The sequence below is a fragment of the Rhea americana genome, unplaced genomic scaffold (genome assembly GCF_003343005.1).
Source record: "Rhea americana isolate MKP2758 unplaced genomic scaffold, rheAme1 scaffold_99, whole genome shotgun sequence".
NCBI lineage: Eukaryota > Metazoa > Chordata > Aves > Rheiformes > Rheidae > Rhea > Rhea americana.
In genome coordinates, this window is record NW_028187188.1 from 1,154,620 (window position 1) to 1,167,379 (window position 12,760).

The following is a 12,760-nucleotide window of genomic DNA, read 5'->3' on the forward strand; positions in this document are numbered from 1 at the left end:
CAGATTACATAATTAAGCATTAGGAAAGTTGATACAAAAGCAAATTAATGAAACTTAAGCCCTTCTAACTTACTAAATACCTTTCTTCTGTGCATAAATGGGATCTTCTTAATGGTTCCAAAAGGGAGGGGGAAAGAAAAAGATCAGTGATGGTTGCAGAATGAAAATAAAAAATAATAAAGAACATTTGACAACATCAGTGGAAACGCAATGTTTAAGTAAAGTCTGAAAAACAGAAAAGAAACAGATTAGGTAGGGAACATCCAAAAGGAAAGAAACAGCTGGAGAACCATGGGAAAAAAAAAAAAAACAGGAAAAACTTTTCAACTTAAAGCCTTGTTAGCAGGTTGTGCAGGAAGCTCACATGCAGCCGACACCGCCATGCTCCTGCCACCCCTTCAGCGCACGTTATTTTCTTCCACATTATTGCAACAGCTCTGAAGAGGCCGAATCACTTCTAAAAAGCAACAGAAACTAAAAGGCCCCCACAGATTTCTTGGGGTATGCCTGACTGCCGACACGTCTCCTCGCAAACATCGGGGCGATTCCTCTGGTTTATTTACGCGAGGCACCTGACAACGCAGCTCTCTATCGCAGGCACGCGTCCTGCTGCTCCCATAGCAGCATTATACACCCCCCGCATGCATTTAACAGACTCCTCAAGCAGTTTGCAGTTAGCAAATCCAAATGACCACTCTAGTGCCAGGTATTTTGTTTTAAAATCAAATACTTTGCAGAGCAACACAAGTGCAGCGCTCCAGAGGCCAGGCCCAGCTGCACCACGACCTGTRCTTTAGGAACGCTGCGCTTCCACGTTCAGAGAAAGAGCAACCAAGCAAGGTTCCTTATGTGCTCTCATGAAACACTTTGGGTATAGAAACAACTGTTCCTGGCTAAAATAAAGATAAACCAGCATATTAAAACATCCCTTTGTCAGGCAGCCACAGAGAGCAAGCAGGCACTGTAGCCTAACCTTGCTGGTTTTGCAGAAGAACAAACATAAAACAATGAAAAATAACCTCCATTCCTCTCCCAGTTAAAAGTTAACTGATTTTAAAGCTAWGAGACCCTCACTTGCACAGCCAGTAACAAGAATGCTCTTACCAGGGTGCTGGTGAGTAACTGGGACCTAAGGAAGGGGCCTTGGCTATTGCTAATTCAATCTGTGTGCTAGCTGCTGCACAGCTCGCCCGAGGTACAGTCTGCTGTGCTGAACAGCTGGGGCAGATTTTGTAAGTCACCGTTGAACCAGGTTTTGATGAGCAAGACATGTTTGACTTGGTAATTTGGTTTAGTCTCAGAGAGCAGCACTTTGCTGAGGAAGCTGTATTCCGGCCGAGGAATGAAAGGCTGCAGCTAGCACTACGAGAGTTGCTTTTCCATGAGGAGGCTGTGAGCTACAATGTTGAAGGCAGTAGGAAAATTAATGCAGGTAATTAAGAAGCGTCTTTATGCCAAATCACGATAGTGATGCATACAAAGCAAGCAGAGCATTTGTGTCAAGCTATTGTATTATTGCATCCTTTTAATTAGCAGCTTAGTTTTTCAATCAAACGCACAAGGCCAGAAATGTCACTAATTAAAATACAACAGGATTCTGACTATATGCCGGCTAGATAGAAGTATTTGTAGCTCCTGTTGCTAAGCAATACATTTGATGCACAAACCATACAGCACACTAGCTAATGTTCACCCAAGACATTTTTGCTGGATCAGATTATATTGCAAGCACCACAGCAAACAGGAAAGAAAAAGTACAAGCGGAACTTAGAGATAAGAAAGCCTGACATATCATATCCTCTCATTTTTAAAGCAAGCAAAACCAAAAGGCCAGTACAGGCCACAAGGGAGATACAGCTAAAGGGCACTACGATCGCTATTGAGGTCCTCTCCCACTTGAGCATACACACAAACTGCCTACAATAAATTGATCAAGTCCTTGCAGAGGTATCTCCATAAGAAAAAGGAAAAAGAAAGAAAAAGAAAGGGAGAGAAAGGAAAAAAAAAGGGAATACATGCTGTCTAGCATCCTGCTCAGGGCTAGATGCAACATGCATGGCTCAGATCAAAAAACAGCTCACAGGAACAGCATGCAGTGAGGCCAGGCAATATGGATGGGGTTTTGTTTTGAAGGGAAAAGTGAGAGGGGAAGACAGAGGGCAAGAAAGTGTAAGAGAAGGTAACAAATGAATGATCAGTGCAAACCATAGTGATGGATCATTCTCATTACATGTGGGAACCCAGGTCAGGGCATGTTCAAACTGCAAGGAGAGAAAGGAAATCAGCAGCAAGCCCTGAAAACTGCAGATGATGTAAAAAATATGCGATGGTTTAAAGGAATCATTTCATCAAACAAAAGGCATCTGCTGTTGCAGATAACAGGCATTTCTATCAGGCTAAAGAAAAATATCAGTAGGTGAAAAGGACTGTGCCACTGCAGTCCTCCAAAGGCACTGGACAAAAAGTATCAAAGAAAAATAGTAGCAATGTTGATCCACTAGAAGKTTGACAATATGCAGCCCTTACAGAAACAGTTATAAACTGATAAGCATTTCAGTCTGTTTCATCAAGAACACAAATGAAACATATCTTGTATTCCCCCTTCCCAAAAGGCAGGGCTTGAAGAAAAGAGAGAAAGGAAACAGCTATCTCTGAGAAAAGACCGTTTTCCCTTGTACTACAGATAATAATTCAGAAGGCACCAGGAAATCGTTAAATATCAGCCTCTATTAAATTTAAATCCATTCTCAAAAATTTACTTTTATGCCTGAATCCTTCAGTCTCTCCCACGTGTCCATCCACACACATCCCTATGGCTTCCAGCGGGCAGGAGGCAGGAGGGAAGCCCCGAGCACACCGCGGGGTCAGTGCCGTTGACTCCCTCCGACGGCCACCGCTGCGTTACCAGGGACACGGAGGTGGAGATCAGCCAAATCTGGCTTTAGCCAAACCTCCCTGGGAGCCTCCAACACCTTCCTTAACATGTTTTTCCCAGAGAAAGAGTTCATCCAGAAAAATCTGAGGGTCGATTTAGACCACATAGGATTAAACAGTAGGGTACCAAAAATTGTTTATAATTGCTCCTCACATAGAAATTTTAACACTGCTGGATAAAACTCTGCAGCGCAGATACCTGCGAGAGCGGATTTCAGCTGCCCCTCCTGCTCCGGCACCGCAGCGCTGYGCCCCCGCGCCGGCACAGCGCCTCGGAAGAGCCCCGACAGCTGCTTCGCACTCCTCGCAACACGCAGCCCGGAAGAAACACAGGAAATACGGAGACCTCCTGCAGCTGGCGGGAGTTTATTTTCTAGATGCGGCAGGGCTGCAGGCTACGGAAAGCTCGTGTCCCGAAAGGCCCCTGACGTCTCTTTGTTTGTGACTGCAAAATCTGGCTGCTGGACTGTAGCTTCCGCATGGGAACTCCGACGCTCTCAGTAAAGTTTGAAAAGAGGGCCAAAAGATTTGGCATTGGCCTATCCGTGCTCTATTTAGCGTCAATGAAAGTTTATAGTACAACTTTAAAAGAAAATATTAGGCCAGGGCTGAATTCATTTAAAAATCCTCCTCATAAAACCTTTGCTTTGGCATTGAGTTCAATGAGATTTCAGCCTGTGCTTAAGAGCTTTCTTGAGCCAGAGATTTTAAGCACATAGTTTTTGCTCATTGTATGCCTCCATACTGTTTCACATACTGCTTTAATTACACAGTAGCTACTTATTTAAATTTCACGAGAAAAAAATGGGCATAGTATTCAGACAGGTGTTTTCTTCTCTGCACTGATTACTGGTTTCAGTAAATCCAGTTTTTGTCCCGAGTCCTGCAAGCTAATCGTTCGTGTTCACACTCYGTGGCTGCAGCAGGACAAGGGACGTCCGTCTGCCTTTTCAGAGTAAACACAAAGYGCTATAATCCATAGCCCTTCCTTCCCATCACAAGACTATAGATCCTTTTATAATGACTAAACATAACGACTCTGAGAATTTGAACTATTCATTACAATTTCATTAAATATTTGTCTTTTTAAAAAGTTCTTCATTGTCCTTTGCTTTCGTTTTACCAACAAACATGTTGAGATTTTTTCCATTGGTTGCTTTGTGATGCTCTATTTTTCAAGACTCTCTTTTAGCATTTTAATACTTCCTGCTCTTTCTCTCTCTCTTTTTTTTAATGCAGAAAACATTCATAGTAAGAACGTTAGGGACACATGGGATTTGTTCAGATCTGCTCAATCGAGAAGGAAGTTGCTGCAGAACTGCAATTTACTCTCACACAGTCATAACGGAAAATAACAGCTAACAATAAATGTACTTCGGAGGAACCTGAGCCTGCAGGATATAAAATATCCTGTACAGTGGAACTAGCAGGTATGAGGTTTAGGAACTTATCATCCTCTAGATTCCAAACACAAGCGATATTCTTTCTTTCTTTCTTTTTTTTTTTTTTAAAGAAACAACATTCTTTGTGTTTGCATACATTGACAATGCTTACATTGATTCTTAAAGACTTTAAGATACTCAGTTACATTAAAAGATTTTTCTGATTAATAAAAGATTTCAAGTACTATTCTTCCAAACTTGTAGCACCTACATTTTGGAAGTAGCGCTGCAGAAAAGATAATTGCTCCAGATCAGATTATTTCTTCATTTTAATGAGATTTTCTATGGGAATCACTGGGATATCGTGCATAAAATCAACAGCTGACCCCTTCAAGACAACACAACCCAGATTTCACTGAAGGAAATAATTTTTCTTTAACATAAAAAAGCTAGACCATGAAAAGATTTGTACTTTTGGCTGAGGTTAGAACAGAGCAAAAGTTACATTAATTCTTTTCAAAACATGCAGTAAGCAAATCCACCGGAGTCTAGCGCAACAGTTGCTTTGAGCAGCCCAGAACTTAAATGGGAGCCAGAGAATTATCTCCAGGTTAATAAATAAACTTTTAAAGTAGTTCCAATGCAAACAATCTCAACCAAAGGCAGAAGGCTCTTACCATCAAAACCGTCTTCCTCTGTCCCCAATTCATCATCCGAGCAGATGTTCAGCACATTTACCAGCATCTCTGTCACTGGAATGGGAAACAAATGCAAGATGTTGATACTAATTTTTGCTGGTCTGTCAGAGAGCAAACTGCAGGTGTGGCAGTGTTAATGAAAATTCAGTATACAAATGGCACCCACTTTTTTAAACAACGTGGATCTTATTTTATGCACGTAGTAACACAAGCTTGAATTGGAGGATCTTGTGTACGGCTGACGAAAAATACCAAACATCATAACAAACCAACTTTGGGAGAGGGAAAAAAGAGCACGTGATTACGATCTCTCTTTTTGCAACTGTCAGACAACTAGGTAACATTTTTCTCTCCCCTAAACAAATTTTTGCCTTTCACTTAACGTGGACAAAGAAGTGGTTAATAGAATTGACCACTCTCCTCTTCCCACCATGTTGCTGCAGCATTTGAATTCCCTAAGTAGCAAATTAAAGGACCGACATTCCCATTGAAAAAGTTACAAAAAGGATCACAAAAATACCTTCATTTATTCTAAGAGTTTGCATATTGTACTTTGAATTCAACAATACCTTAGCCCTTGTGAAGTGACTATAAATTGGCAGTGTCCCTTGAAATCTAGTGCAAATAGTATAGATAGAAATGTCGTTACTGCTATGTTCACAATATGTTCAGCTTGCTTACWTTTCAACTTGTGCACACAAGGGTCACAGTCTCAGGCTATACCTGAACTGGTCCCAGCCATTTGGYGAAGGGCAACAGTGAGAAACTAACTGGAGAGCACACAGTGTGAGAACAGCCAAAAACACCCCCCAAAACACAACCAAAGAAGTAGAATTGAGATTAAAAAAAAAAAGTTCAAGTTATGAAGTAAAATGTGAAATCATTAGCAGACAGATTAAAAACTTCACTACATCTACATGTAACAAGCATCATTAAAAGGGTTACCAAGCACGTCTAACAGGCTGAAAGTTTAAATTTTTAAATCAAGTGATTATTAAAGTCATCTTCTGTGACAAATACGAYGGGTCTGGCAAATTAAAAGGGTGGGACAAAGCTACGTTTTTTCCTAAATTAGTGAAGGATTTAATATTTTCCTCTGACAGTATTAGTGGAAAGACTTTCCACACTAACAACGACCAGTGTAACTAACAGCTTCCTACCTTGGTTGGCCTTTGAGGGGAAAAATCTATAAAAAAAGAAATAAATAAAAGCTATATAGAGCATCAACTCTTATACCATGAGATTTATTTTTCAGAGACAGGGAAAAAAATGGATTTCACCTCCTTCTGGGGCTTCAAAATTTCCAAACTATTGGCAAGGGTGATCCCTGGGAAGTCACAAAGGAGAAAAAAATGGAAGTGGTCACAGTCTCAGAAGCTTGCTGAATCTTACTATGTGGTCTGCAGCCTCTCCTGAAAAGACACCCTGCGGGAAGTCTCTGGAAACCTCCTGTTCAGAACCACAACGTGCTTAGAGAACAAGCTCATCCTAAAAAACRAGGCCTAAGAAAGTGAAAGCTTGTTATCTGCTTCACTGAAGTCTACAAGCTGCATCAGCACAGATTATGGAACATCTCTATCGGTTGAAACAGTTAATCCATATTTTATTGTCTACCTGTTTTGTTCCCAGTGGCCTCAGGCTTCTCACTGGCGTCTTTCCTAGCGCGAAAGAGTAACTGAAAACAAAGCTGGCCCTGACTGCAGGTAAGAGTCGCAGCTGGCTGTACTTTTAGTTGCCTATTGAGAGAACAGTTATTCCAMGCAGTTTTTAAGAGTTAGAGTTTTCTAGCACTAATTGCTGTTACAGCAATATACCATAATGGATGGATCAAAGCAAGTTTCATCCCAAGCCTTAAAAAAGATGACTTTAAGCAGCTTGTCATTATGTGTTCGTTTAATATGTTAGACCACAGTGCTTTCACACCTTTGGTGCGCTTGCCATTCATAGCATGGGGCTGTTTTCAGGCAACATGCATCATGTTGCAGTCAGATATCAGTTATGTTTTTTAGCTTCTTCTCACTAGGGATGAGGCACCAYACGCTCTGGGCAGAGAAGGGGCTGAGGAGCAGATTTTTTCCTTCTTGTCATCTCCCTAATCTTAGTAACAACTAACCAGAGTGAGTCTGTATTTACTAGTGAAAAAGCAACACCTCATCGTCACCTAATCAAGGCAAGTCAGCTGGATAAGGACATAGCCTTGATGTAACAAAGCCTGATGGGATATTCTTCAAGCAGTAAACAATATTTAAGAGAATACCAAAGAGCTTATAAATGAACAAATCACAAGAATTTTATTCCGTAAATTTGATCTCCAGCTGGCAATGCTATAAATCTATTTCCACAGCAGAAATGATATCATATCCTCAAAAGAGGGGAAATCATAAAAGATATGGGAAGTGCGATTAGCCACTGGTAATTGCTTGCCCTTCAGATTTATCCTCAAAAGCAAGTGATCTGTGTTCARATTATTCTTATCATTTCAGAAGAACTGGGCCACGTACAGAGTGGCTAACAAACCATCTTGTMGTTTCTATGAGGAGGGCAAATTTACATACCTTTCTCACCCACGAACGGCAAGGACCAGGTAAACACATCCATGAAATTAGGAAGCCAGTACGGATGAGGGGAGCAGTTGAACTGTCTGATATTCATAACATTGTTCTCATATTTCAATACTGCAGCTAGAGGGGAGGAAGGAAAGAAAACAAAAAAGCCATCAGCTACACGTGTGACTCACTCCCAGACCAGTAATGTTCACAGCGTTCGCAGCCCTCGGTGCTGCACCCCAGCCCGCAACCACTTGACGCAGCAGGAGCACTTGACTGCGAGTTGCGGCCGGAGACAGCCACAAGGAGGTCGCAAGCCACTTCCAGYGCGCGGGCTGCGACGCCAGCTGCCCCGGCACTGAGACGCGCCGATAACTGAATTAATGACCGTGTGAGTAGACACGCACGTGGGCTGGGGGATCCGCCACCAGCAGGGACTAAGGCACGCTACCCGCATCCATCCGTTTCACGTACTTATYCGAGTGCCTCTCAACCACACGACAGAGAGAGCAAAGAAAAGCGTCTATCGCTTCGAGTTTGAATGCTACTCTTTCAAAGAACGTTTTCAACATAACTCATTCACAGTAATATGGGGAGCTGATGGTACTTTCCTGTCGCGTTGTTCAATTCTACGCACGCTAGACTATGCTCCCTTTGGTATCAATGCATAATAATAGGTTTTGTCTTGCCCCATTTAAAATTCTTACCATTCTTGTCACAGTCTTCAACATAAACAAAAATAAGACTACATCTGCTAAAGGAGAGAAATACAGATATTTATGTCATAAATAAATTTATGCTTTCTAAAGCACCTAGGCAACTTCAGTACTAAATTGTGCTAACGAACTTCTGGTGTTTATCTGAAATAGGAACAGATTAGTATTGGAAAAACTGTTTAAAATTAACAGAACAAAATAAATCAAAGTATTATAAAKCATATCAATAAGAAACAGCAATTTGTTACTATAAGAGACCATCGTTGTACTGAGGCCCAGTGCAGGAAGAGGGAAAGGCTGACTGTGGTCTGGGTATAACTGAACGGAGTCAGAGTGAGGGCTGGACAGAAAAAGAAAGTATTGATTTGATTGAGGAGGGCAAAGTACTAATATTGAAAAATAATGTTGAAAATGTAGCAGATGATGTGAAATAACTTCTACAAAATGCCTAGATAAACTGCCTTTATCAAAACTCACTGTCTAAGGCATGGTTTGCCCAGCGTTCCACAGCAAATCCAGACTTACGCACTTCTAAAAACTTTCATAGCAATACATGATTATTAGGATGCTCTAGATTACTCRGCCTTTAGGCCAGTTCTTTCAGACCGTCTGGGAGAAAAAGAGAATGGGGATGGGTGCAGCAGGTCTGCTTGTTGGCTTTAAAAATATATTGAGGGAGAGTTTTCAATAATATGGACTTCCAAAAAAAACCGTCCAGTGCTGGATCTCTATTGCTTATTTTGTGGGCTAACTGCTTCAGCTTCGGGAACAGCCGAGCTAAGTCTTATCCTTTCCCTTCTCCTTTCTTTTTGCTTGTCTTTCTATGAAGAAACAGGTCATGTAAAATTTTAATTATGCAGTTAAAGACTCAAACATCATCTCTAACCTAATCAGTACTTTATTTTACAGAGTCTGTTTCCTGAAATTTAGGAATTTATAAAATCATGCACACGCACAGCATAAATGTGGTGAATGTACACAAATAGAGCCATTTATGAAACAGAGGAGCAAATATTTCTTCCCTCACRGAGAAAAAGGTAATTTTCAGATGACCGCTTAAAACCAAAGACTCTCATTACTATCCCCAACACGAAGGCATAAAGGTTTTTAACAATGAAATTAGTAGGGACAGCAGACAAGATCTTTGATCAACATGGGACTGAGACAGCTGAAGTTTCCATCCACTAAAAAAATGCCAGTGCTTTACATTTTCATTAAATAAATAAATAAATGAGCAGATTTTCAGTCTTTAAATGACAGCTCAATGAACTTTAGATGATGTTCACTGGTCAATTCACTATTAGCATTTACACATAGCTCTGAATGTAATCCCAGCTCAGACGCTTACTCTCATGCAGACAGTGAAAGAGACTGCATTATTTCGCTATGTTCTGCTTTTAATAATCCCATCTTGTAGCACAAGCAATTCTAGCTCTGTAGATAGTAGTAGATGAGCTGTCATCAAATAATTTTTACTCTGGAGATAATATACTTCATATATTGGAGGGCATGTATATAACTTCAAATAATCAGGTTTCAATTTGCCTTTTTAAAGCCATGAATAACCATCCTAATGAAATTTGGTAACCTGTGACCTTCAGAAAGGTCCTCCTCAGCTTTAGTTAAATAAAAAAGAATCAAAGCAGCAATACACATGATAATACCTTCACAAATGATGAAACAGTAAGAATTAAAAGTATGTCAGGGATACGATATCAAAAGCATAGACAGCTGAAGACATGTCACACTTTGCTTTCCCCTTTCACCGCTGTCCCCAATAAGACCCTTTATTCCAGGAGCTTGTGATTCCTGAACAGTCACCTCTGGCAAAGAAGTCGCATGCCTGCACTACATTGCAGTAACATATGAACTCTGTGTCTTACAACTCTGCCCAGAGGAGAAGAACAAGTTCTTCGGATTACTTGTCGTTTTCCGTTGATCAACACACGATCAGAGACACTTGATGGTTGCTTCCCAAGAAAATTTAAGAGGTTCCTAAGTTTCTTCCATTTTGTGCCAGACAAGAGTCTGGAGGTGACCTGGGAGTTTCTGAAGCCCACTCACTGATGCACACACAGAAAACGGATAGCTAACATTTGCGTGATCTTCTGCCAACCCGGCATCCTTCGTTTTAATAAACCACAGTTGACTCTTGCCCATTCTAGCTGCACAGCTGGCAGCCAGTCTGCTTTCCAGTAAAATAAACAATGGCTAAATATTGCTGTCAGCAAAAATGAAAAAATAAGTCCGTGGTCTTAATATTTCCATCACTGTTTGGCTGAAATTACCTAAGGCAGATCAAGACTCATTCTCTTTCTATACAAAGCCACAATTCAAAAAAGGAAAAAAAGTTTGCGGTCGTATAGTAAAAATTAATCAAAACCACATTAATGGACTACTTAATGGATGCAAGATTCATTTTAAAAGAATAAAGAGCTGTATATAAGGTATTTCAGCTTCATCATGTTAGTGAGTTGGGATAGTTTCCCTTCCCATTGTTTCTTCCGTTCATCCACCAAGTTTGTTTTCAAATTTTGTGAAAATTCAATTAATCATTTCACAAGCAATTTTTAAAAATGGTGTCTCTAAAAAAAAAGTCTGAACTTTAAACAGAACAGTTTGAAAACATTAAAAATAAATGGCCTTAGATTTTCTTCAAAATAAGGTAGTTCATTTTGAGATTATCCTAAAAAAGTTTTACACCACCTTATTAATCTATATATTTGAATATCTTGCAAAAGCATCTTCCAACAAGAGTATTTTAAGAACTCCTGTATAAAAGGTCTGTACATCCCCCTACAGATGACCAAGAGCCACTTGAAAGGAAATAACACTGCACAACAGAGCAGTGTAATAACAAGGACTAAAGTCTTCAAAGATAAACCTGCTCTTAAAAAAACAAAGTAAGGTATAGTAGTTACCAATGTCACAAATACTTTCCTGAATTTGTAATTTAAGATCTTTCTAATTTACAAATATAATGTACACTAAATATTGATTTTAGGTAACTAATCGTTATAGTTGTTATTTAACATTAAGCAAATCTGCTCTTGTTATGACTACCCAGTTCTGGATGCTGCTGAAAAGCACATTATTTGATGAGGAAAACAAGAAAACTGCACCTGGATCAAGAAGAAAATGCTTCTCTGATACTTCAACAGTTTATCTGAGTTTTTCTAGCACCTTGGTTTCTTCCTGTCATAGCTGTTTTATTCTCTGTTGGCTCGGGAAGGTCTGGGGGTTTCACCTCTGCCTCACTCCCGCGTCCCGGTTAACGTGCTGCCTCAGCAGCCCCGGAGGGGTGGGAATCTCTGGGAGGCCACACGGCCACAGGCCACGCGGCATCTCGCCCTCCGAGGCGACGCAGAGAAGCAGGAGAAGTTTCCTTTCATTAGGAAACTGGAGAAAATCTGACTCTCTCAAATGTTTCCAACATCAGCTGCTTATTATTGCAGGCTGCAATCCCCACGCTTTACTTTCCAAATCTATAGTCAGATAAACGCTAGCAGACCAAACCACCAGTCAYAGTTTTATAGTCTATAATCACCAACCAGAGCAAGAATCTTATTTTATTATTCTTAACAGCCACACACATTTTAACCTAATTTTGGTACTCGCTGTTGTAAATGAGTTTTAGAAGCCAATGTTTTGTAAAGTGAAGATGTGCAGATATCCCAAATGACATTATACTTCCTTCTAATGCTAGTAAACCAAGCTATCAGATGCTGAAATTACATTAGAATGAAAAGAAACACTATAATGAAGCAGGCGAGGGGCATTCATACTGTTTAGCTTTAAGCATTTAACATCGGTATCTAAGGCAGGAAATATGAGGTGGTAAAAAACATGCAAGTCAGAAACCATCTCTTTCCTTCAGCTACAGCTGGAGAAAGGTCTGCYGTTCCTGGGTCAATTCAGGTGCCCGTGTGTGAGCGCCTGGTGCCAGCTGAGCTGTTCCCGAGTATCTCACCCCCGGCCTCCCTCTGCTCCAGGGGGGCACAGGGTGCCCATAACTCCTGTGCTGCATCTGCCAGCGCTCAGCTGAGGTCTCCGACCACCCCGGCATCTCAAGCAGCACTTCAAAAGCTCGCCTACTGGAAGCCGAATTAAGCCCTTTAGCTAGGTGACCAAAATTAAAATGCATTACCTGGAGTTCAGAATTACACAAAGACATTAAATAACCTATTTTAAGAATTGCAGTGGAATTTTTCAGTATAAATCAGTATTTCCATCAGATGAAAAAATTTAACAGCCTCAGCATGTACATATTTTAGATGAACAACCTCAAAATAATTTTAAACAAATTTGTTTAATAACTAGTAGTTACATGTAAATTTTCAAAAACTCATCTTGATTTTAGAAAATAAAAGCTCTGCTCAGGGAAAGGTCTCAAATTCTTCACGTGAAATGAAGATTTTCAATTTCTGATTTAATGCCAAATTAGCTTCAGCATTAACTGTGCAATTGGGAACAGTGCTCGCTCC

At 40.5% G+C, this 12,760-nt stretch overlaps 1 protein-coding gene across 1 annotated transcript in view; it reads right to left on the reverse strand.

Annotated features, from left to right (window-relative positions):
* PPP3CA (protein phosphatase 3 catalytic subunit alpha) overlaps positions 1-12,760 on the reverse strand; it is a 198,833-nt gene that overhangs the window by 15,360 nt on the left and 170,713 nt on the right. Inside the window, exons 9-10 of the mRNA XM_085325599.1 lie at positions 7,570-7,695; positions 4,994-5,068 (exon numbers count right to left, since the gene is read on the reverse strand). Of these exons, the coding sequence (XP_085181725.1) occupies positions 4,994-5,068; positions 7,570-7,695 (201 nt within the window). The remainder of the gene's footprint in view (positions 1-4,993; positions 5,069-7,569; positions 7,696-12,760) is intronic.